The sequence below is a fragment of the Sinocyclocheilus anshuiensis genome, unplaced genomic scaffold (genome assembly GCF_001515605.1).
Source record: "Sinocyclocheilus anshuiensis isolate Anshui unplaced genomic scaffold, SAMN03320099.WGS_v1.1 scaffold51, whole genome shotgun sequence".
NCBI classification, from domain to species: Eukaryota; Metazoa; Chordata; class Actinopteri; order Cypriniformes; family Cyprinidae; genus Sinocyclocheilus; species Sinocyclocheilus anshuiensis.
The window spans coordinates 5,975,904-5,999,734 of record NW_015548296.1 but is presented as its reverse complement, the minus strand read 5'-3'; the positions used below and the strand labels follow the sequence as shown (position 1 = coordinate 5,999,734).

General features: G+C 35.6%; 2 protein-coding genes across 3 annotated transcripts in view; one reads left to right on the top strand and one right to left on the bottom strand.

The window, feature by feature from the left end:
* Window positions 1-5,109, bottom strand: part of LOC107656109 (gamma-taxilin-like) — a 10,345-nt gene extending 5,236 nt beyond the window's left edge. The window contains exons 1-7 of one of the 2 annotated variants that reach the window (XM_016443811.1): window positions 5,032-5,109; window positions 3,683-3,926; window positions 3,170-3,261; window positions 1,921-2,091; window positions 1,642-1,836; window positions 715-834; window positions 220-387 (exon numbers count right to left, since the gene is read on the bottom strand). In XM_016443811.1, coding sequence (XP_016299297.1) covers window positions 220-387; window positions 715-834; window positions 1,642-1,836; window positions 1,921-2,091; window positions 3,170-3,261; window positions 3,683-3,926; window positions 5,032-5,079 — 1,038 coding nt within the window. In that variant the 5' untranslated portion in view covers window positions 5,080-5,109. Of the gene's footprint in view, window positions 1-219; window positions 388-714; window positions 835-1,641; window positions 1,837-1,920; window positions 2,092-3,169; window positions 3,262-3,682; window positions 3,927-4,754; window positions 5,006-5,031 lie in introns of those variants that run through there. The other variant, XM_016443812.1, reaches the window with a different exon arrangement.
* A 2,071-nt stretch (window positions 5,110-7,180) lies between these two features.
* Window positions 7,181-23,831, top strand: part of rtel1 (regulator of telomere elongation helicase 1) — a 20,236-nt gene continuing 3,585 nt past the window's right edge. Inside the window, exons 1-27 of the mRNA XM_016443810.1 lie at window positions 7,181-7,567; window positions 9,238-9,436; window positions 9,568-9,661; window positions 10,077-10,158; window positions 10,486-10,546; window positions 10,677-10,752; window positions 10,921-11,005; window positions 12,588-12,653; window positions 13,655-13,808; window positions 13,972-14,010; window positions 14,132-14,210; window positions 14,311-14,408; window positions 14,491-14,546; window positions 14,633-14,704; window positions 15,442-15,523; window positions 15,800-15,932; window positions 16,011-16,124; window positions 17,728-17,768; window positions 17,872-17,957; window positions 18,811-18,888; window positions 19,025-19,102; window positions 19,196-19,342; window positions 20,726-20,841; window positions 20,931-21,054; window positions 21,152-21,320; window positions 22,572-22,729; window positions 23,268-23,363. Coding sequence (XP_016299296.1) covers window positions 7,466-7,567; window positions 9,238-9,436; window positions 9,568-9,661; window positions 10,077-10,158; window positions 10,486-10,546; window positions 10,677-10,752; window positions 10,921-11,005; window positions 12,588-12,653; window positions 13,655-13,808; window positions 13,972-14,010; window positions 14,132-14,210; window positions 14,311-14,408; window positions 14,491-14,546; window positions 14,633-14,704; window positions 15,442-15,523; window positions 15,800-15,932; window positions 16,011-16,124; window positions 17,728-17,768; window positions 17,872-17,957; window positions 18,811-18,888; window positions 19,025-19,102; window positions 19,196-19,342; window positions 20,726-20,841; window positions 20,931-21,054; window positions 21,152-21,320; window positions 22,572-22,729; window positions 23,268-23,363 — 2,685 coding nt within the window. The 5' untranslated portion in view covers window positions 7,181-7,465. The remainder of the gene's footprint in view (window positions 7,568-9,237; window positions 9,437-9,567; window positions 9,662-10,076; window positions 10,159-10,485; window positions 10,547-10,676; window positions 10,753-10,920; window positions 11,006-12,587; window positions 12,654-13,654; window positions 13,809-13,971; window positions 14,011-14,131; window positions 14,211-14,310; window positions 14,409-14,490; window positions 14,547-14,632; window positions 14,705-15,441; window positions 15,524-15,799; window positions 15,933-16,010; window positions 16,125-17,727; window positions 17,769-17,871; window positions 17,958-18,810; window positions 18,889-19,024; window positions 19,103-19,195; window positions 19,343-20,725; window positions 20,842-20,930; window positions 21,055-21,151; window positions 21,321-22,571; window positions 22,730-23,267; window positions 23,364-23,831) is intronic.

The following is a 23,831-nucleotide window of genomic DNA, read 5'->3' as shown; positions in this document are numbered from 1 at the left end:
TTTTGTTGATTTTGATTGCTTCCATTGTCCTCATTTGTAAGTCGCTTTGGATAAAAGCGTCTGCTAAATGCCTAAATGTAAATGTAAAGTGTATTAAAATGGAAAACAGTTATTTTAAATTGTAATAATATTTCACAATATTACTCTATTTTTGCTCAAATAAATGCAGCCTTGGTGAGCACGAGAGACTTCTGTTGAACACACTTCCTGCACACTCACTTTCTCCATCTCCTGTCGGAAAGTGGTGAAGACCTCGTTGCTCTTGGAGAGGGTGGTCTGAAACTCCTCAAACTTGTCCATGTACAGAGTGAGCTGCTCCTTTAACTGATGCTCCTGCTCTTTCATCAGCGCACATTTATGTCTGGACTCAGTCGCGTCCTTCAGGAGCTGAACAGAGAACACAGAACAACTTTTGGAATTTTCAGGTGACATAATTTTCCTGCAGCTCCAGGAGCGATTAGTCACATGGCATTTACAGCACAGGTGATTGGCTCAAATCAAGCTTGCTGCAGAACTGAGTGCCAGTGAGCAAAGATGGCAGATTTCAAATCTCATACTTCAGAAGGTCTCACACCAGCAAGCAACTTCCATTCCATTGTGATAAATGGGAATGCTTAATCCACTTATTATAGATCTGCTTGGTTGCAGGTGCCAATCCTTCAGGATTAGTAACAGGCTCAGAAACAGGATTAGGATTGTGACAAGGATACTCACAAACTCTCTTTCTCTTTGCTGTTTCTCCTCCACCTCTCGTATCAGCTCAGCCGTCCTCTGGAGTTTAGCGTCCACCAGCTGCTGTTGCAGTTCCTTGTGTTTGAACACCCTGTCAATGTGCTGGGTAAAGATAAATGTCACGTTCACAGTATTCTTCAAAAGAGCAATTGCTTGGAAAATTGCAACATTTCCTTAACCTTATTTTTAACTTTTAGCTTGTCAATTTGAACTTTAATGTGTGAGGCTTCCAGTGTCATTCACTTCCAATTATTGTAGCTGTACAAAAACAGCGTGTTATGCTGCTGTTATTAGTTATTTAACTAAAACCATAGAAAATATTACTTGGAATAAAAAAAAATATTTTGTAACATTACAAATGTAACGTATGATCAGTGTAATGCACCTTTGCTGAAAAAGAAGAAAATATGAAGCAGCACAACTGTTTTCAACATTGATAATAATATGAAATCTTTCTTGAGCCGCAAATCAGCATATTAGAATGATTTCTGAAGGATCATGTGACACTGAAGACTGGAGTAATGATGCTGAAAATTCAGCTTTGCATCACAGGAATAAATTACATTTTAAAATATATTCAAAATAGAAGTTATTCCAAACTTTTGACCAGTAGTGTATGTATGCATATATTCATGTGATTAGTCATAATGGTTTCATTTGAGGTTGCACATATAAAATGAGCTCAACATGCAAAATACCCTGCATGCCTGAGGAACACATTTAGAATTAAGCAAATAAAATGCAAAACCATGTAATGAAACAGCAGAAATATTCTTGTCTACCATGACTACAAAAAATCATATATAATCTCGACGTTTACAGAGTATACAACAAACGCAATCTCTGCATCTCACAATTCTCAACCGGAGCATAACAGCCAGTTTGCATATTGGACAGATGTTGCCTCACCTCCTCCCGGAGCTCGTACTGCTCGATGAGCTTCTTGAGTTTCTCAGCCAGCTCCACGTTCTCCTGCCGCAGCTTGCTGTTGTGCAAGTTGTGCTGCTCCATCTGGGCCTCAATCTCGTTGAGTGTCATCTGGAAGTGCAGCGTCGCCTCCTTGCGCTGCTCTTCGTACTCCCTGGACCTCTGAGCATTCTCCTCCTGCCATCACAACAGTTACCTGGTTAAACTAAGGCCGAATCTTCAAATCAGATCCCGGATGTGCATGAGCTGCGGTGGCTTTACCTTTAAGGTCTTGTTATGGCGCTGAAGTTCCCTGCAAAGACTCTCCAGTTTGCTGCGTGCCAGGACGGCCTTGCTGTGCTCGCTCTGCAGGTGGATCTTCTCTTTAAGCACCTGGTTCTGCTTCTTCTGCAACACTTTCACCTGCTTTTGCATGCTGCGACTCTCCTCCAGCTGTCCCAGGAAGAATTACACATTAGTATTTAGTGATGCACTGAAATTTCCCCTGCTGAAATAACACAAAAAAAAATAAAAAATTAATTTTTTGGTTTCGGAGGGCCAAAATCATAGACCAAAACTAGGGTTTGCACAATAATAGCTAAACAATTATTGTAATTAATGTTATTTAATTGTATTTTTTTTTACATTTCATCAAAATTACTGCACTTTCACATACATCGTTTGCTTGCAGATTTAGTCGCAGAAAACCGCGCAAACAAAAACAAACTGGCTGTATTACACCTATTTGAGTAGAATATCTCAATAGAGATCGCTAAACTCCAACTTATGTTTTTCAACTCATCAGCATTTTTTCCATTTACATTTAGTCATTTAGCAGACGCTTTTATCCAAAGCGACTTACAAATGAGGAAACGATACGCAAGTGCTATGACAATATAATATATTATATTTTTCCATAATATACAGTGAACGTGTTGCCAGGTTGGGAAGATTAAGTAAACCACTGGGCAGAAAATGTATCGATTCATGAAGGGAAAAAAAAAAAAAAAACCTGCAACCATTAAAAGTTTGTGGAGGCTTGTTACCAATGCAAAATATCAAAAATGCCAAATTACAATGAAACATTTTCTGGATAAATAACCAGTGGGCAAATATCGCAGATGATTATGCTAAATAAATCAACAGAAGCAGAATTCGTCATCACGATTAAAATACGATTCATCGTGCAGCTCCAAGTGAAACAGTGACATTTAATTAACGCTTCTCTGATGAGACGTTTTAACTGATTCATGTACACAATATGGACAAGCCACAATAGGTAAACATCAGCAAAGCGGAGCAAAAATTGCGCAACAGATTCATTAATTTCAGTGCATGACTATTAGTATTTCATACCACAGGTGTTGTATAATACTTTGTATGGAAAAAGAGTAGCTTGGAGTAAATTCTCCATATAAATCATACAAGCTTGGATTGCAATTTTTTTGTGAACTCTCTCTGTAAGGAAATTAAATATAAAGTGTAATATCAATTGTTGTTCAATGTCATTTCTCTAGCCTCAAATACATACCAGGTCTGCATATTTCTTACAAAGGGCAGCGAGTTTTTCTTCTGGGGTGGCTAAAGTATGAAGCGCCTGCATCAGCAACAAAACCTCTTTGCCTACGACAACAAAAGAAGAATTATGCATAGAATAACTTGTTATTGACAAACGAGTCATCCTATCACAATGTAAAAAAAAACCCACATTCTTTGTAAATAACAAAGAAAATTCTGTTGTTATTTACTCACCCTCAAACTTGATTCCTAAACCGAACAGTTGTTGGTCCCCACTGACTTCCATAGTATGGAAGAAAATACTATGGAAGTCAATGGGGACCAGAAACTGTTTGGTTACCCACATTCTTCAAAATATCTTCTTCTGTGTTCAGCCGAAGAAAAAAACTCATACAGGTTTGGAACATCTTGAGCGTGAGTAAATGATGACAGAATGTTCTTTTTTTGTATAACTATCTCTTGAATACAGGGCTCTGTTTATTTCTTATATTGAACCCGAAACATTCCGTTAATGGCGAACACTAACCAAATGCTTTTTGGTCCTTGGTTTTCTCAGCATTAGGGTCCAACTCCCCATCGAGGGGGTCAGGGTTACTACCCTCCCTTCCTGGCGTCTCCCCTCTCTCCTCCTCACTGCTCACCAGCCCCGCGAAATCCTCCACATTATCCTGGGATGGGGTCTCAACATCCAGAGGTGAACTGCTCCCTTCAACAAGTCCTCTGGCTTCTAGACCACAGACCCCCATGATTTCCTCCATGACTTCAGTGCCCTGATGATGCAAACACAAAAACCGTCAAAGGAGACGAGTTTAAGTTATCCAAGCTGAGTCTGTATAGTTTTGACAGTGACATTAAACCCTGCATTTAGGTGGCATGTGTCATAACCAATACAAGGACACCTGCTTTAGTTCTAGATATTTACTGCAAACACAGAAAACTCACTATACACGGAAAGACAGAACTGAGCAGTGCTGCATTAAGAGCAGCCACACGCGAAACAGAAGCTGAGTCTCAAATCCCAGCTAGCTCTCTACCTAGGCAGCATTTTTGGGCACCATACACGTTTAAAATGCTGTCTAGGCACGAAGCTCACAAAGTTTAGAGGCACAGTCAGAGAGTTGCATTAAAATCAACACGAGCAAATGAGTGAGAGGGAACGGGTTAAGACATGAACAAATGAGACCACTGAGGTATTTATTCAAAGCACGTGTCAACTAATAATCTGTGCAAAAGTAAATGCGTCAGCATACACTACAAACGTATCAATATAGAATAACTAAAATATATATCCAAGCATACTTAGTTTCCTGACAGACGTATATAACGCGAAATAATTCTTATGTTTAATCACATGATAAATTAAACCCACAAATGAGCCTCATATTGATCAGTTTCCCTGGGTTAAACGTTTAAAGGGGCTATTTATGAAGCATATCACAGCTCAGATAAAATAGTAAGCCCAAAAATCATCTTGTCGTTAAGTCTGTAAAGTGATAAAGCTGTAAACCTCGGGCTAACCCCGCATTCACCTTGTTCAACACACACATACACGTGTATTTAACACTTTTATCATCTTAAATCTATTTCAAAATCCTTACCCTCACTTTTATGTCAGCGCTAGAAATAAAACAGATCACATGTAAATCTGAAACGGGTTGTAGATCCCGATGTTTAGCCTTGATATTTGGATAAAGAGAGTTGAAGTGCTCTTGTAAGTTGCTTAGCGGGCTAAAGCTACTTCCTTCGTAAATAACACGCCTTTACGGCGACAGGTTCCCTTCGTGGGTGTATAACAAGTCTTCCGTGGCGTTAGATGTGTTAATGATGTTATATTTAAAAGAAATGTTCAACAGCGAGCAGGTTGAGGTACAGTACCTGTGTGTTTTCAGTGTTTTCGTGCCTGGCGTCTGAGCGCGTCGCCATGTTGTGACGCAACACCGAGAAGTGAAAAGAGTAGCATTTGCCTGAAAAACCGGAGGCTGCATATTATAAAACTCAAGTCAAACATATTTATTATGTATTCAAATGCTTTGTAATTTTATTTTTAACTATAAAAATGTACTGTTTCTGCTATTAATTAAATTGTCGTTTTATTTCGACGTGCTTTAGGATTAAATCGCACACGTTACTCTTCAGGTAGCCTATAATCCTTTTATTATGTGTGTATATAAATAAATGTTACTTTCAGTGTTGGGGAAAGTTACTTTTAAAAGTAATGCATTACAATATTGCGTTACTTCATCAAAAAAGTAACTAATTATGGTACTTAGTTACTTTTTATGGAAAGTAAGGCGTTACGTTACTTTTGCGTTACTTTTAACATCTGAACAGGGCTTGCTTGTTTGTTTTTAAAATAAAAAAGTTATATTTTTGGCAAATATAAAAGCCTTTTCACACCAAAAGTGAAATGAATAAGCCTCAGGCTGAAGGGAAAGTAAATTTACGTCCGTACAGTAGAATGCACACAAATGTTTGTCTAGAGTAATTTGTGCTTATTAGTATGGTTGAACTGGATCATCGAAGGTCAGAAGCAAAAACATTGGTTAATAGAATGGGATTAAATACATAAAGGATATGTGTTGTTTAACATTTAATTATTGCAGGTTTGCGTCATATTCTGAGTTGCATTATTTTTATGCATATTCATATTTATTTTAGAACTACAGTAACATCTTCTGATTTCTCTCAACATGGGGACAGGAGAGCTGTCAATCAATAAATTGGAAAAAAAAAAGTAACTTGCGTTACTTATTTGAAAAATGTACTCAGATATTCTCTTGTAAATTAAAAAGTAATGCGTTACTTTACTAGTTACTTGAAAAAAGTAATCTGATTATGTAACTCGCGTTACTTGTAATGCGTTACCCCCAACACTGGTTACTTTTACATACAGTAAATCGTTACGAAAATAGCATCTATTATTAACCGTAGGCAGAGATTTTTAAAATTGAAACAAATCTTGTGTTTGAATTCCATATTAACTCTGTTCAAATGAGGTCCAGTTTTTGTTCTGCCACTGTGGTCTTCACAAAGTCCTTTAGTTGCTGCTTAGGAGCTGACAGCCACCTCGCTCCCATGAAGCTCTTATGGGGACACTAGACACTCAAGAGCCCGAGATCTCAGAAAGAGAGAAGTGATCCAGAATATTCAGACCTGAATACAGGGAAGTATATAGAAAACATTTCAGCCAAATGCAGGAAACAGCATTAAATTGGTTTGATCTGGGCACTGGTGATGAGAAACCCTTCTTTGCTTTCAAATCAAAATAATTGTATGCACTGCAGAAGATGCCTCTGCCTTACAATGCTGGGAAGGAAGCAACACTTCATATTTTCTGGCAATGTTTATGGTGGGAGTGTAGACTAGTTTCACACGCACATGTTTTTGTCACTTTGTTAAATCTAGTAACAGATGTTTCTGTAAACATTGCAATGCATTTTTTCCCCCCACTATTTGAATTCCATTTTTCTTCTCTTTTCTGATCCCTTAAAATTGTCTAAACTTTTATTTAACGATAGCAACAACCAACCACTTACAAACATGAAAACATTCTGAATAAACCCTATTCTAGTTGGTTTATGGATTTTAAAAATACAATACACATGATAACAGCCAAATGGAATTTGAATGGAAAATGATTGTTATTAATTTATTTATTTGTTAATATTTATCATAATGTTATCCCAGATTAAGTGATTTTTTTCAGTTTTTATTTTAGTAGATGCTAAATAATTTCATTTTTTAAGAAGTCATATTTTTATGGCCATATGTTTCTTTATATATACCAATTTCTTCATTTTTAGTTGTTATGAGAAATTTTGAAAAATAATTATGTGTGACAAATGTGTAAACAACACAGCACCCAAACAATTACAGTAACATTACCATAATTTTTAATACTTTTTTTATTTAAATGAAGGCTATATATTAAGTTACATCTTCTAATATTGGATTATCGCATTTTCTACAGAGGCACTATTGTGAGTTACTGGCTGCGCTTCTCCACGCGGCCTGCAGGAGGCAGCATCACAATGAGGTCGGCCCGAGTCTACATGTAAAGCGGAAAAGAAGAAGAAGAAGAAGAAAAACAAATGGCGCGTTCCTGGAGTTGACTTTACTTTGTTAAGATGTCAATTTAGTGCATGCATTTCATGTTGTTGTGTTTCATTGTACCCCAGCCGACCAGAATTAATTATTTCTTCGGGCGTTGTTAAGGGATTGTGCTTGTCTCTGGGGTTACAGTTAAGAGTGGGCGACTATTATAGTGCTTGGTGCAGCTCTTTACATGTGACTGGTGTTTTGGAGGAGAATGCCTCTTATTAAGCTCAGAGGAGTCACTGTGGACTTTCCCTTCACTCCATACCCGTGCCAGGAGGACTACATGAGCAAAGTCATCGAGTGCCTGCAGAATGTAAGAACGTACACAAGTAGTAACAATAGTATTGGGACACCCCCTTCTAATGAACAGGTTTGACCGCTTTAGTAATTTCCATGAGTACAAATCTTAATGTTCAAGCATATAATGATATTCTAGGGAATTGTGTGCTTCTAATTTTATAGCAACAGTTTGGACAGGACCCTTTTCTATTTTAACATGACAATGCCTCTGTGTATAAGGCAAGGTTAAAAAAGAAATGATTGATTCAGTCAGTGTGGAAGAACTTGACTGGTCTGCAGAAACCCAGCTGAACACCTCTGGTGTGACTTTAAATGCAGACACTGAGCCAAAAGCTCATCACCAAACACCAATGACTAGAATAGAAAAGGGTCCTGTCCAAACTGTTGCTATAAAATTAGAATCACAATTCCCCAGAATATCATTATAAGCTTTAACATCAAGATTTGTACTCATGGAAATGACTAAAGTAGTCAAACCTGTTCATTAGAACACTTTACTTTTGTTTTGTCCATATAGTGTATACAATCCCAGCTACATTTACAGTCTTGATAGACATTGAAATACCCTTTGCTTTGACTTGCCAACTACTTTAAGATTAACCCCTGTGCGTCAGTTTAAAAAGTTACACAGAGGTCCTTAGAGGACAAAAATGTCCATGTCAAAAACGGTCATAAAAATATATTAGTATTTTTTTTTCCCGCTTTGATATGGATCTTGTTACCAACATTCGTCTTGATCATAACTAACAAAAAATCATTTCTTTTCAATATTTTGACACGGTAAATGGCAGTTTGTTTACATAATGGCACTGTTGTCATACTAAATGCTAAGTAGATTTACTTTTGGATTATTACAGCTGTGTATATGTTAGTGATTAGCAGCAACATATATTTTAATGCATTATTATTTTTGTGCAGTGTCAGATTTATTTAAAAAAAACAAAAAAAAAACTACAATTCATACACACTTTTCTCAGTAGACACATGCAAACCACACTCCGGCATCCACAGAATTATAATTACATAAATTATTTTTTTTTTCTCCCAGCAGAAGCAGGAAACAGGTAAAAAGTGAGGCTATTCTTTACAGGCCAGAGAACCTGAGAAAATGGTTTCATCAGGTGGAAAATAGTAAAAAAAAAAAAAGTAAATATGTTGTAGCCCTGCCAAAAGATTGAAAGCCTATTAACAAAGAATGCATACTTTTATGCTTCAGTCGCACTAGGATTAAATATTGCAGATTGAATGGTAGATCCTGAGTAAGTGTAAAATATGAAATATTAGAATTCCAATAAAAATACACATTTTATGCTGTTTGCATTAACACAACCAAAATGAATTATGCACAAGTGTTAAGGGGCTTTAAAGATAGAACAGAGTTGAAATTGTACAACATCACATTATAGTCTTCTTAACAAAGAGAAAAGTGCCACTTTTTGTTGTTTTCGAAAAGTTAAATAACTTTTTTTTCCATTAGAGGTAAAATACAATTGTAAATGTCTCTGAATGACATTGTGCTGCAGGTGGAATGACATTTTTGTTTTACTTACCCTTTGATTCATGTATAATATGAAGGCAGTACAATTTAATCTAATGCAATAAAGGTTTTAAAGTCTTCCTGTAAGATCACATTGTTCCATTCATTGCCTATTAATGGTATGACATGCCCTTGTACTCTTTCAGAAAGTGAATGGAGTTCTTGAAAGTCCCACTGGCACAGGTAAAACGCTCTGTCTGCTGTGTTCAGCGCTGGGGTGGAGAGAGCACTTCAAAGACACCATCTCTGCCCGCAAGATAGCAGAGAGAATGGGAGGTGCGGAGCTCTTCCCCGACAGACAGATGTCATCATGGGGAACAGCAGCCACCGACGGAGACACTCCAAGTATTGTCCTTACACTGATATGACTTATAAACTAAATTCCTTTGACAGTTTACATGCTGGACAGTCTTAGGAGTTGTACTTCAAAACACAAGTGTCATAATCGTGAGTTTTGTTTTTCCTTAATATTTTAGCTTATTACACAGACATCCCCAAGATCATATATGCATCCAGGACCCATTCACAGCTAACACAAGTCATCAGTGAACTGAAGAACACATCATACAGGTCAGCTATCTGAATTAATATCACACATTCAAAGGATATTGTGCAGTCAGCCATTTATTATCACATTTAGAATATGAAAACATATAATGAAAAACATTACATACTGCTAAAAGGGTTTTCAACATTTTCTGTTAATACATACACTACTGTTTTAATAAAAATACAGTAATACTGTGAAATTATTACAATTTAAAATAACTTTTTTCTATTTGAATATATTTTAAAATGTAATTTATTCATGTGATACAATGTTGAATTTTCAACATCATTACTCCAATCTTCAGCGTCATGTGATCCTTCAGAAATCATTCTGATATGCTGATTTGCTGTTCAAGAAACATTTAAGCATTCTTGCTGATTAAAAATTATTTCATTTTTATTTTTCAATAACAGATTGTATTGTTCTTGATTGCAGGCCAAAGATGTGTGTTTTGGGATCAAGAGAACAGCTCTGCATAAACCAGGAAGTGATGCGTCATGAAAGTAACCACATTAAGGTATGATCCACTGTTATTTTAGTATAAGTGAGATACTATAATAGGCTTTAAAAATATTTAAAATCAGTTTATATTTTTGTATTTTCCATTTTAATTTTGGTAATTTTTTTGCATTTTCTGTGTTTTTAGTAGTGTGTGTATATGTGTGTGTATACACACACACATATATATATATATATATATATATATGTATTCGTTCGGTTCACATGCGTACCGAACCGAAAGACCCGTACCGAAACGGTTCGGTACGAATACGTGTACCGTTACACCCCTAATATATATATATCTCAGCACCATATTAATGAAAGCATTATGTCTTATTTCAAGGTTCACATGTGCAGAGCAAAAGTATCATCTCGCTCCTGTGTCTTTTACAACAATTTTGATGGTATGAAGACTAAAATTGGTGACTTACCAGTAGAGCTTTGTGTTAGTTATAATGGTTTTGATTGTTAATTTGTGAATCTGCTTATAAATAGAAACTGTTGAATGCTTCTTTTTGTTTTGTTCCTTTTTAGAGAAAAGCACTGACAAAGAAATCATGAATTCTATTCTGGATGTGGAAGATCTTGTAAAAACAGGCAAAAAGCAAAGGTGAGACACTGCATGCTGTTTCATGGCTTGACTGCAGCACTGAAAGAAATAGTTGTGTTTAAAACATCTTAAACCTGCTGATGCAGCATCTGACATGTTTCCAGTGTGAGTATTTTCTTTTTGAGTGTTTGTAACTAGTGACATTGATCAGATTGTTTGTTCCTGTAGAGTGTGTCCATACTACCTGTCACGCGCACTTAAACAACACGCTGATGTCATCTTCATGCCATACAACTACCTGCTTGACCCAAAGGTGAGACATTTATCCTGCCGATATCATCACTTTAAATACACTACTGTTCTTTTTTTTTTAATGGTTTTGAAGAAAGTCTCTTATACTAACCAAGACTGCATTTAAAGGCTTAGTTCACCCAAAAATGAAAATTCTGTCATTAATTACTCACCCTCATGTTGTTCCAAACCTGTAAGACCTTCGTTCATCTTCAGAACACAAATTAAGATATTTTTGATAAAATGTGAGAGCTCTCTGACCCTCCCATAGACAGCAACGCAACTGAAATGTTCCCAGGTCCAGAAACGTAGCAAGGACATCGGTAAAATAGTCCATGTGACATCAGTGGCTCAACTTCAATTTTACGAAGCTACGGGAATACTTTTTGTGCGCAAAGAAAACAATAATAACATAATTTATTCAACAGTTCTTCTCCCCGAGTTACCGTCTTCCGCCATTTTGGAGAGTACCCCAGAAGTTAATCAACATAATCAGCGCTGTTTACGTTCAGTAGAAAGCGCGCGCATGCTGAACATAAATTATGTTATTATTGTTTTCTTTGCGCACAAAAAGTATTCTCGTAGCTTTGTAAAATGACGGTTGAACCCCTGATGTCACATGGATTATTTTACCGATGTCCTTGCTACGTTTCTGGACCTGGGAACATTGCTGACTATGGAGGGTCAGAGAGCTCTCAGATTTCATCAGAAATATCTTAATTTGTGTTCCGAAGATGAATGAAGGTCTTACGGGTTTGGAACGACATGAGGGTGAGTAATTAATGACAGAATTGTCATTTTTGGGTGAACTATCCCTTTAATTGATTGAAAATATAGTAATACGTTTTAAATTAACTCTGTATATTCCTGTGATGTTGAAGCTCAAACTTCAGCATCATTACTCCAGTCTTCAGTGTCACGTGATCCTTCAGAAATCATTCTAATATGCTGATTTGCTGCTTAAGAAACATTTATTATAACTATTGAAAACCGTTTTAGCTGCTTAATATTTTTCTGGAAACTGATCATTTTTTTTTAGTTCTTTCATCATTTTCATTTTCATTCTTTATTTAATAGAATAGAGCAGCATTTATATGTAGAAAAAAAATATTTTTTTAACCTTTTGAAAGTCTTTGTCACTTTTGGTCAATTTAATGCATCCTTGTTGAATAAAAATATTTATTTCTTTGGGGGAAAAATCCTACTGACCCCAAAGTTTAACAGTTATAGTACCTTTATCATTATATATTTCTCCACGAGTTCGCCTGTCCTTCCAGTCCTGATGGTTAATGGTAAACAAACTTGGCTTGCTGTCTTCGATGGAGGCAGGAACCCGAAGCTCAGCTTGAGCTCAGAGTTCAACCCCCCATTACGGCACTACATAGAGGGAGTATGACAGATGAGGAGGTGGAGGGCTGCTGGAAGAATTGTCACTGGGACGGCGCAATGACTGCTGCTTATATACTGTAGGCTCGTGATGATTGACAGGACTGAATGATTAGGCTCCTCCTGAACCTACGTTTAGAACTTAATTTATTTGTTGTGTGTTTTTCTGGGATAGATCTGTTTGATTTTATTCTAAATTGATTTTTGTTGATTCACAGAGTCGAAGAGCACACAACATAGAGCTGAAAGGAGCTGTGGTTATTTTTGATGAGGCTCATAATGTTGTAAGTATCTTAAAGGGTTAGTTCACCTAAAAATGAAAATTAGCCTGTGTTTTACTCACCCTCGAGCCATCATAGGTGTATATGACTTTCTTCTTTCAGACGAATCCAATCGGAGTTATATTAAAAATTGTCCTGGCTATTCCAAGCATTATTATTGTAGTGGGTGGGTGTTTCTCTTTAACAGTCCAAAACACGTTAAATAAAGCGTGCGCATCCATAATAAAACATCCCTCACACGGCTCCAGGGCATGAAAAAAGGCCTCCTGTAGCCATTCCATGCGTTTTTGTAAGAAAAATATCTATATTTCAAATGTAACAAACACTTCTCTCACTTCTGCTGACTGTCGTATGCGGAAGCGTTGCGGTGGATGACGTAGGACGAATGCGTCGCGCGCGCCTCTGAGATATGCTAGTCTAACGAGTTTGTTTACAGGAGCAAAGGAAGCAAAGTTTCCTTACTTTAGTAAAGGAAAACCAGTCTCCTCCTGGCTTATATCGAAATCCTCCGACATTTTTCTTTACAAATACTTGTTTTGTGCTTCTAATTCATGACCAGCGTTTTGTTTTGTTCTCTCTCTGCGTTCATCACTAATCACGCAATGCCGACATCCTAAAATATGAATATTTTTCTTACAAAAACTCATGGATTTGCTACAGGAGGCCTTTATTCAACCCCCGGAGCTGTGTGAGGCACATTTTATTATGGATATGCGCACTTTATTTAACTTGTTTTGGACTGTTGAACAGAAACACCCGCCCACTGCAATGATAGAGCTTAGAAGTGCCAGGACAATTTTTAATATAACTCCGTCTGAAATAAGAAAATCATATACACCTAGGATGGCTTGAGGGTGAGTAAATAACAGGCAAATTTTCATTTTTGGGTGAACTAACCCTTTAATGTTTTTTGAGACCTCAAAGTCATTCAGCATGTGAAATTATGCAGTTCTGTGTTCTTGTTTTTATAATATTTCTATTCTACTGTTTGTCTACATTATCAGGAGAAGATGTGTGAAGAGTCCATCTCGTTTGACCTCACCCCTTACGACCTGATTTCTGCCATTGAGGCCGTGGATCGACTGCTGCGGGAACAAGCCTCAGACATCAGCAAAGCAGATTCTGCTGAAGATTTTAATGTGGAATCGCTGAACTGTGGTTAGTTTATATTTGTCAAGATTTTTGTTTGCTTTTTACATTTTTTTTCCTATTAAAAATGTTGTTTATATTTTAAATATTATATACAATTATTTATGTATGTATACATTTTATATATACTCACACACACTCCCTTGTTTTTATCCAATGTATTATTTTGCAGGATTGAAACTGGATATTACCACAATTGCAAAAATAAAACGTAGGTTGCATTTTAAAAGTTAATATTGTAGTACAGTATTATGCTTAAGGAGTTGTTTGGAATCCATTTTTCAGTATAAAGAAAAACATTTTCCTCAACGCACAACTTAATAATCTTACAGAAGTTTTGATGGATCTGGAATCTTCCATTAACGGTTTTGAGATGCCAGCAAATAGTCAAGGAATCACCAAACCCGGCAGGTCAGTGGAGTTCAGTGCTGCGAATGTGTATCCGTGACCTTGATATATTGACAGTAAAAAATACACAGCAGCTAATATTCTGTCTCTTCCTCTCTTAAAGTTTCATATATGAGCTTTTTCAAACAGCTCATGTGAACTCTGATACTAAAACAGCTGTGGTGGAAGCCATGGAGCAGATCACAGGATATTTAGCAGGGAGTGAGTCTTTACAAATCCTCAATATAATTGACGTTTCCTGTTTATTAGTGCAGCTTTGATGCACATATGTCATTTTTTGCAGGGCCTGGTGTCTTTCTGAACACTAGTGGACTACAGAAAGTGGCAGATATAATCCAGGTCAGGAGCATGTTAAAGAGATCAGTTGGCTGTTTTCTGTATTTTTTCCCTATATTTATTGTGTTTGTTTCTTTATCCTTATTAAGCTGGTGTTTGGGGCTGAACCTCCAGAGGGCAGCAAGAAATCACAGATGGGAAACAGCATGAAGGAGTTTAAGGTTTGCTCCAGTTGATTTTCATATTCACGCTGTCTTCATCAGTACATGAAGTTGTCTGAGCGCATCAGGTTTTAGGTTTTCTCCAGTCAAGTCTAATGGTACATTTATATATCTGATTATTTTAAGAGTGGAAATGTTGCTGTTTTTAAAACTAAGGCCAGTTCAAGTTGTGGTTTTGTCCTGAGTTTTAATGGGAAATTCCATCATGCATGCATCAGTCCCATTCCATCCATCTTTTTGGAAAGAAATTAATACTTTTTTTCCGGCAAGGATGCATTCATTTGATCAAAAGTAATAGTAAAGACATTTAGAATGTTACAAAAACAAAAATATTAAGAAAATACTAAGCAGCAAAATTGTTTTCACTATTGGTAATAATCATAAATGTTTCTTGAGCAGCAAATCAGCATATTAGAATGATTTCTGAAGGATCGTGTGACACTGAAGACTGGAGTAATGAGGCTGAAAATTCAGCTTTGCATCACAAGAATATTTTATATTTGAAAATATATTAAAATAGAAAATAGTCATCTTAAAGTGTAATGATATTTCACAGTATTACAGTTTCTACTGTATGTTTGATCCTTGTTGAGCATAAGTTTTCTTTCAAAAACATAATCGTACTGATCCCAAACTATTGGATGGTACAGTCTGATATATGTCTGATGATAGTTCCTCTTGTCATTGTCTTTCACTTCCGATCTCTGCTCCTGATTCCTGAATCTGTCTCATATCAGGTCCACATTCATCCAGACACCAGCAACTTCAAGAAGAAACAGGTGACTGATGTATGGGCTTCCTCCTCTACCAAAAAACAAGGTATGACACTCTTATTCGGTCTCTGAGAAGCCTCATGTTTAGTAAATGTGTTTTCAAAAGGAATTTGATATTTTGGAAAACCTGTTTTTTTTTTTGTGCAGTTTCCAAGTCATGGAGAATCTGAGAGTTATTATTGTGTCAATATTCGAAGTGTTTGTTGCCTTGGTGCACATACATTCGGCTTCCACAAAGAAATGCTGGAAAAAAGTGAACTTGCACGTTAAACTTGTATGCCTGAGCTATGAAAGATTGAAAGTGTGTTTGCATATTTTATAGGGAATGTGCTGAGCTACTGGTGTTTTTCTCCGGGGTTCAGCATGCAGGAGTTGCTCAGACAGGGAGTACGCAGCATCATTCTGACCAGTGGAACTCTCTCGCCGCTCTCATCCTTCACCTGTGAAATGCAAATGTTAGTGCTCTTCTCCTCTAGCTGTCCCCTCTGAATTGATGCGGGTTGGGTGCTAATTCTCTGCTGATTTTTCTGCAGTCCTTTCCCTGTATCCTTGGAGAATCCTCACGTCATCCAGCGTGATCAGATCTTCGTCAGTATCATTGAAAAAGGTCCGGACGGTGTGCAGTTGAGCACAGCCTTTGACAGGAGGTGAGTGTTTTATCAAGGGTTGTTCAGTCACATTAACATCCTCTGCTGAAGGGGAAGAAGTTTGGGGTCAGTAATTTAGTACATATATTTAGCAAAGACTAATTAAATTTATCTAAAATGACAGGAAAGAGATTTACAGTAACTAAAGATTTCTATTACAAATACTGTTCTTTTCATGATAATAATTAGAAATGTTTCTTGAGAAGCAAATTTGCATTTTACAATGATTTCTGAGAGATCATGTGACACTGAAGACTGGAGTAATGATGCTGAAAATTCAGCTTTGCATCACAGGAATAAATTACATTTTAAATGTCAATGTTATTGTAGTTAGCTCAAACTTTTTAATTCTAAAATTTATTTCAGCTAGTTGCCAAGGCAGCGTTTCTTATTTTAGTTTAACTTGATGTACTAAAATAAAAACTGAAATATTAATAAAAAATATATAGACATATAAAACTACTAAAAATGACAAACACAACCACCAAAATTTGGTACCAAAATTGTAACTACAGTGAAAATGGAAAATATAAAAATAAAAACTGATTCAAAATATTAATAGAAACTATAATCTAGTCAAGTCAAGTCTGCTTTATTGTCAATTCTTCCACATGTACAGCACATACACACAAGAGAATTGAAATTGCGTTACTCTCAGACCCTTGGTGCATACAGATAACACTAACAGTAGAACATAAATACAGATAGATACAGATTTAAATATAAAATACAATTATACAATTATACAAATAAGGTAAAATGTAAAAAAAAAATGTAAAAACCTCTTTATAAAGTATATATAAAGCAGCACACGGCACATGGCAGATAGAGTGCAGAGGAGGGGGCTCAGCACACATCCTTGGGGGGCCCCAGTGTTCAGTGTGATGGTGCTGGATGTGTTGTTGCCGACCCGAACTGCCTGAGGTCTTCCAGTCAGAAAGTCCAACAGCCAGTTGCACAGCGAAGTGTTGAGCCCCAGCTGGACCAGTTTGTGAATGAGCTGTTGAGGGATGATTGTGTTGAATGCTGAACTGAAGTCTATGAACAGCATTCTGACGTATGAAGAAATAATAGTATCTGATACTGTTATTCTTATCTGAGATGTGATATTTATATTGACCATGGGCTGTCAAAACCCAAAATGACCAAAAAAGAAGCACTATAAAACAGGATTATTATAGTTAACTAAAACCATAAAAACATTTTTTGTTACTTGAAATAAAACTAATATTTAAGAAAATTCCACGGACAAAATTCTCCTTTTTGTTTGGTTTAGCTGGGTGTACTAAAATAACTAAAACTAAAACTGAAATCAAAATAATAAAAAATATATGGACATTAAAAAACTAATAAAAATGGCAAAAACACAAAAATTACTAAAATATTAACTAAAAAAGGTAAAAACAGAAAAAATAACTAATGCAAACTATTAATAAAAACTATAGTAGTTTCTCACTGATACTAAAATAACACTGCTGTAAAAGCACCATAAAAGCAGCTCATGTGACGTTTGCTATATTTCAAGTCTTCTGAATCCATATGACTGGTTTGTGTGAAAAGGTTCAGTTTAGTATGTGAACATGGCTCTCTTTGGTTTTTGAAGGTTCGTTCCTGAAAACATGTCGTCCATGGGAAACACTCTGGGTGAGAGATCCTCACACAAAACAGCAGCTGATGTGATCACTTATCAGTAATAATCTGATGATCAGCATGATTATCAATGTAATGATTATCATTGGCTTTGCAGTCAATCTGGCACGGGTGGTGCCTCATGGACTGCTGGTGTTCTTCCCCTCGTATCCGGTGATGGATAAGACTCTGGAGTTCTGGAGGGTGAGCTTGTATTTCAGTCTGTCTGCAATAAAGCAGCAATTACCTGTAGCTGACTCAGAAAGTCTTCATTTCATAAAGTCATGCCATTAAATATTTCATGCACTGCAAAAATATTTTCCGCAGTGTTTTTGATTTCCAATACAAATATCCTTACATCAGGATACATTTCCTTGAGATGTAGAGTGAAGATTTGAAGTCTTGTTTTCTGAGAAACTGAACAAAATGAAGTGAGTTTATATTTAAAACGAGAACAAATATCTATCAATCGGGAATTAAAACTGGTTTTCCCTTTGAATTAAGTCGATTTTTCTGAGCCCAATGGCAGGTATTTGTTCTTGTTTTATTCATAAACTCGTGTCAGTTTGATCCATTTGTCTTATATTTGCCCTAAAAAAATAAAAAATACTGAATGTCAATTTTTTGCAGTGCTATCAGAAGGTACAGTAAAAGCTATTTGCATAATAACGATTGGTAGCAAAGCTATTTAAGCCATAAGCTTTTTTTTTGTACTATGGATTAAAAAGTAATGAAGAAATATTGACAGCTGTATTTTCAAACTTTGAAGCGCTGTTAACACAAAACATTTACATTTAGAGGCTATATTGATCTATTCCATTCCATTAAATTTATTCCTTAAATTTGCTTTATTTGGCCTCAAAAAGGTTATAAAAGTCTTAAATTTACCTTCATAAACCCTGCAGAAACCCTGTTTATTGTGAAATAAATGAAAGACTATTTTACAATCATTTTTTTTTTTTTACAAGTTTCCTTTAAGGGTAAAATTGATGTAGATTTCGTTTTTTGCCAACTGTAGCATTTAAGTCATTATACACCACTCCCTTCACTCTCTCAGGCTAATGGACATGCCGATCGCATTGAGCATGTGAAGCCCATGTTTGTTGAACCGAGGGGTAAAGGCACTTTTACAGAGGTAACCGCTATTGCTATCAGTCATATAATAACTGTTCACTCAGTATGAGTTGATATAGATGCTATCATAATGCTAACACAGCTTGATCTGCACAAGCTGTCAGTCAGTGCCGCTCTGAAATTGGATTCTCTTGCAGGTGATTGATGGTTATTATGACAAGGTGAACGACCCAAACTCCAGCGGAGGCAGCTTCTTCGCTGTATGCAGAGGAAAGGTGAGACTATAAATATCTGATGCAATAAAAAAATATTTATTATAAATATGAACCAAGACCAGTAATATTAATGCATTTTTTATGTTTTCCTAGGCAAGCGAAGGGTTAGATTTTGCAGACAGGTACGGTCGAGGGGTTGCAATCACTGGGCTTCCCTTCCCCCCCAGGATGGACCCCAGAGTGGTGCTAAAAATGCAGTATCTGGACGAGATGTGCAAGAATAAAATTAGTGGAGTGAAGGTACCTGCTCTTCAAGATTTCATATTAAGATTGTCAATTTAACATGTTTATTTATTACAATTTTAATTCAATTAAAAATCAATTCATTATTCAAACCTATTATTTACATTTATTTTATATTTTGATTTTATATACGAATGCTTATTTAGCAAGCATGCATTAAATTGACCAAAAGTAATATGCAAATCAGCACATCATGATTTCTGAAGGATCATGTGACACTGACAACTGGAGTAATGATGCTGAAGTTCAGCTTAGGAATAAATTACATCTTAAACTATATTAATATAGAAAACAGTTTTGTAAATTGTAATATTATTTCACAATATTACTGTACTTTTGAGCCCAAACGTTTTAATACTAGTGAAAATATGAATTAATTATTTATTAATTTATTCAGAAATGCACTAAAGATATAATTCATACATATAATGTAAATGAATACAGTCATTTTTTAATTTCTGAATTAATTCATTTTGATATTTGGGGCATAATGTGAAAATATCAGGATGGTACAACTGTCCTGATATCATAATGAAGGGAAATTCCTTAGTAAAAGGATCAAATTCTTGAAAAGTAGTTTGTTATTGAATATTATATTTATTATTATTTCTTAGGAAAAAATATGTCCTTTTGACCTTTAATGACATGGAAAGGTTAGTTCAGGTTGTAAATATGTCATACAATCCTCAAATAATATTTGTGACTCTGGAGCACAAAAGCAGTCTTAAGTCGCTGGGGGATATTTGTAGCAATAGCCAACAATACATTGTATGGGTCAAAATGATCCATTTTTCTTTTATGCCAAAAATCATTAGGATGTTAAGTAAAGATCATGTTCCATGAAGATATTTTGTAAATTTCCTACCGTAAATATATAAAAACTTATATGCATTGCTAAGAACTTCATTTGGACAACTTTAAAGGCGATTTTCTCAATATTTAGATCTTTTTTTTTTTTGCACCCTCAGATTCCAGATTTTCAAGTAGTAGTATCTCGGCCAAATATTGTCCTATCCTAACAATCCATACATCAACGGAAAGCTTATTTATCCAGCTTTCGGGTGATGTATAAATCTCAATTTTGATCAATTTACCCTTATGACTGGTTTTGTGGTCCAGGGTCACATTTATGTATTAATAATTCACGATGTTTGTGGGAAAAAAAAAAAATTACCAATACCTTAAAATATTTGTATATTTTTATTTGAATATTGTATTATTTAGTACATTTGTAATATTTTTATTTTAAAACTTTTTGGAAAATAATGATGATGGTGTGTACACTCATGTACACGTATTCAAGGTGTAAAGAAAACCTGCAGTGAACTGCGTATGGTTCAGGTAGAGCTGTGTGTTCTTATGGTCTGTCTGGTTGTTTAGTATCTGTCTGGGCAGGAGTGGTACAGACAACAGGCCTCTCGAGCCGTCAATCAAGCCATTGGCAGAGTGATCCGGCACAGAGAAGACTACGGAGCTATTTTCCTCTGTGATCACAGGTCAGTGCTAATTACTACAACTGCAATTCCCTGTTGTGTGACTGGAGAGCAAGTACGCAGTTATTAATGTTCTGGGTTTATAATTCCAGGTTCAAAGGCACCGAAGCCCGTAATCAGCTTCCTTCATGGGTGAGGCCGTATGTTAAGATTTATGATGGCTTTGGTACCATGGTCCGTGATGCGGCTCATTTCTTTCGGACGGCGCAAAAAACTGTAAATCCATTTCTTGTTCATGTTTTCCTGTTCCATGAACCTGTTTTTACACTAATAAGAGCTGACATGCATATTTCTTGGTCGATTTGTGTATCAGAGACCAGTTCCTGTTAGGAAAGAAAAAGAGGCCTGTAAAAATCAGGCAGACACCGGGCCGCTCAACACAGGCTCCAGCTATCCTGCTAAGAGTGTCTGGCTCAGTGACACCTCTCAAAAGGCCAAAACACTAGCCTCACACGTACCTAGCCTAAAGATGAGAAAATTAGGTGAGGTCACCTCTATTCCTCCTTTTTTCTGACTTTTTAATGAGGTCTGAGGCTCTTGGATGACTGTTCATTAACACATATTTCACATATTGGAGGTTTATGTCCTACTTGAATCTACTGTATTTTTTTTTAAACCGTAATTGATAAAAAGTCAAGTAATTAAGCAATGAGTTATAATTTGGTCACATTCTGAGACTGTGATTTATAAAAAAGCCCAGTTGAAGCAATTAAACATTAACATTAGACAATGCTAGGAGACAATTCTGTTTTGAACGGAGACAGAACCCTCAGATTTGATCATTTGGAGGATGTTTTGACATTGATTTGTATTTAATTGCTGTCAGTTACAGTACTTGTCAAAAGTTTGGAAATATGGTGTTTTTTAAATGTTTTAAATTAAGTCTTTAATGCTAACCAGGGCTGCATTTATGTACTCAAAAATACAGTAAAAACACTAATTTTGTGAAATCGTATTGCAAAAAAAATTAAAATATAAAATGTTTTCTATTGTAAGATATTTTAAAATGTAAATGATTCCTGTGATGCAAAGTGTCATATGATCCTTCAGAAATCTTTCTAATATGCTGATTTGCTGCTCAAGAAGCATTTATTATTATTTTTTTCAATGCTGAAAACAGTTGTGGTTCTTAATATATATGCCGAAACCATGATTATACTTCCATTCAAATGTTTGGGCTTTGTGTGCATGTTTTTAATAGAAATTAATACTTTTATTTTGCAAATATGCATTAAATTAATCAAAGGTCACATTAAAAACATTTATAACGTTACAAAAAAATTATATTTGAAATTAATGCTGTGTGAACTTTCTGTTAATCAAAAAATCCTGAAAATGATTTCATAAAATATTAAGCAGCAAAAATGCTTTTCAGCATTGATAGTCATAAGTGCCATTATTAATAACTGAGCACTAATAATAATTGAGCACTAAATTAGCATATTACTATGATCTCCCAAGAATCATGTGACACTGAAGACTGGAGTAATGATTCTGAAGATTCAGCTTTGCATCACAAGAATAAATGACATTTTAAAATATATTAAAATAGAAAATAGTTATTTCAAATTGTAATAATATTTCACAATATCACTGTTTTCACTGTATTTTATTCAAACAATTGCAGCCTTGGTGAGCATAAGAGACTTCATTAAAAATATTTTTAAAATCATTATGTTTTCAAACTTTTGTGCATTCAGTGCGAGTCAGTTAAAATTATTGTGATGTTTTAGAGTCAGAAGAGCATTCTGGTCGGGATGGAGCGGCCAGACTTTGCATTCAATATGAGATGGAGATGACAAGTAAAAGGAAACCAGTCAGCCTGCTGGATGCCCTGGATGACACAACCAACAAAGGAGGGAGGGACGACACCATGGCTGGGGAAGAAAGAGTGAGACAAGAATTAAATCACTAGAGAAATAATTTCATTGCTCTCTTTCCAAACCAATTTTATTTTCTTTCTGCCATTTAGCATAAAATGAGATGTAATGCAGAATGTCGGAGCAGCTGTTTTCCATATAATGAAAGTGCATGGGGATGTATATGGAAATGGTCCAAAAGAGGACAAGTATAATAAAAGTAGTCACATGCGACCTGTGCGCCCTTTTTCCAGGTCTTTTAAATTCATACGACAGTTCAGTGGTGTAGGCAGTGATTTCATATTTCTCAGAGAAATTGGAAGTGAATAACCTAGAAAATGAATTTTTTGCTGAATAAATGAGATATGAATGGTAAGAAATTACCTCATAAATCATGATCAGGGTTTTGAGTGACACCATGATCTCTTTTTATCTGTTTGTCAAATCTTTCTACTTTCGTCAATTTAGCTCATTGTGCAGGTCTGTAAAAAAATTCTTATGCCGTAAAATAACTGTGATCAAATCTTTTTGCTAATTTTCCCTTTCTCTCATTGGTCTTTGACCCTGCAGGCGAGTCGCTTGTCGACTCTTTCCCTCCAGCATGACAAACGTCTGGATGATGAATCGAGGGGTGGGAAACAGAAAATTAAAGTGGTTCAAGAGCGGGTGAGGGATCTTGATTGAATTTTTTCATGTTGTATGCTTTTGGTGTATGTAGACCTTATTCTGTTGATTACAAGACTATGCAAAAATTTGAATTAAAAAATTTGATTAATATTCATCCAAAAAGTGACATAAAATTATTTATATATATATATATATATATATATTAGGGATATGCCTGTATCAAATTTTCATGTTGCGATTAATTGCTAATGCTTTTATCACGGTATACGGTATTATCACAATATAGAAATTTTGTTTAAAAAAAGTGCTGTCATAAGTATAACAGGTTTACTAACTTTTTTTCTTATAACAAAAATAACTGAACATTTAAATGCAATAAAGCAATACAGAAAAATGTATAAAGTTTAAAGTTTTACACAGATTAAAGTGCAAAAGAACTATAAAGACCAATAGGTATCCCTTTACAATAAGACCTCATTAGTTAACCTTAGTTAATGCATTAACATT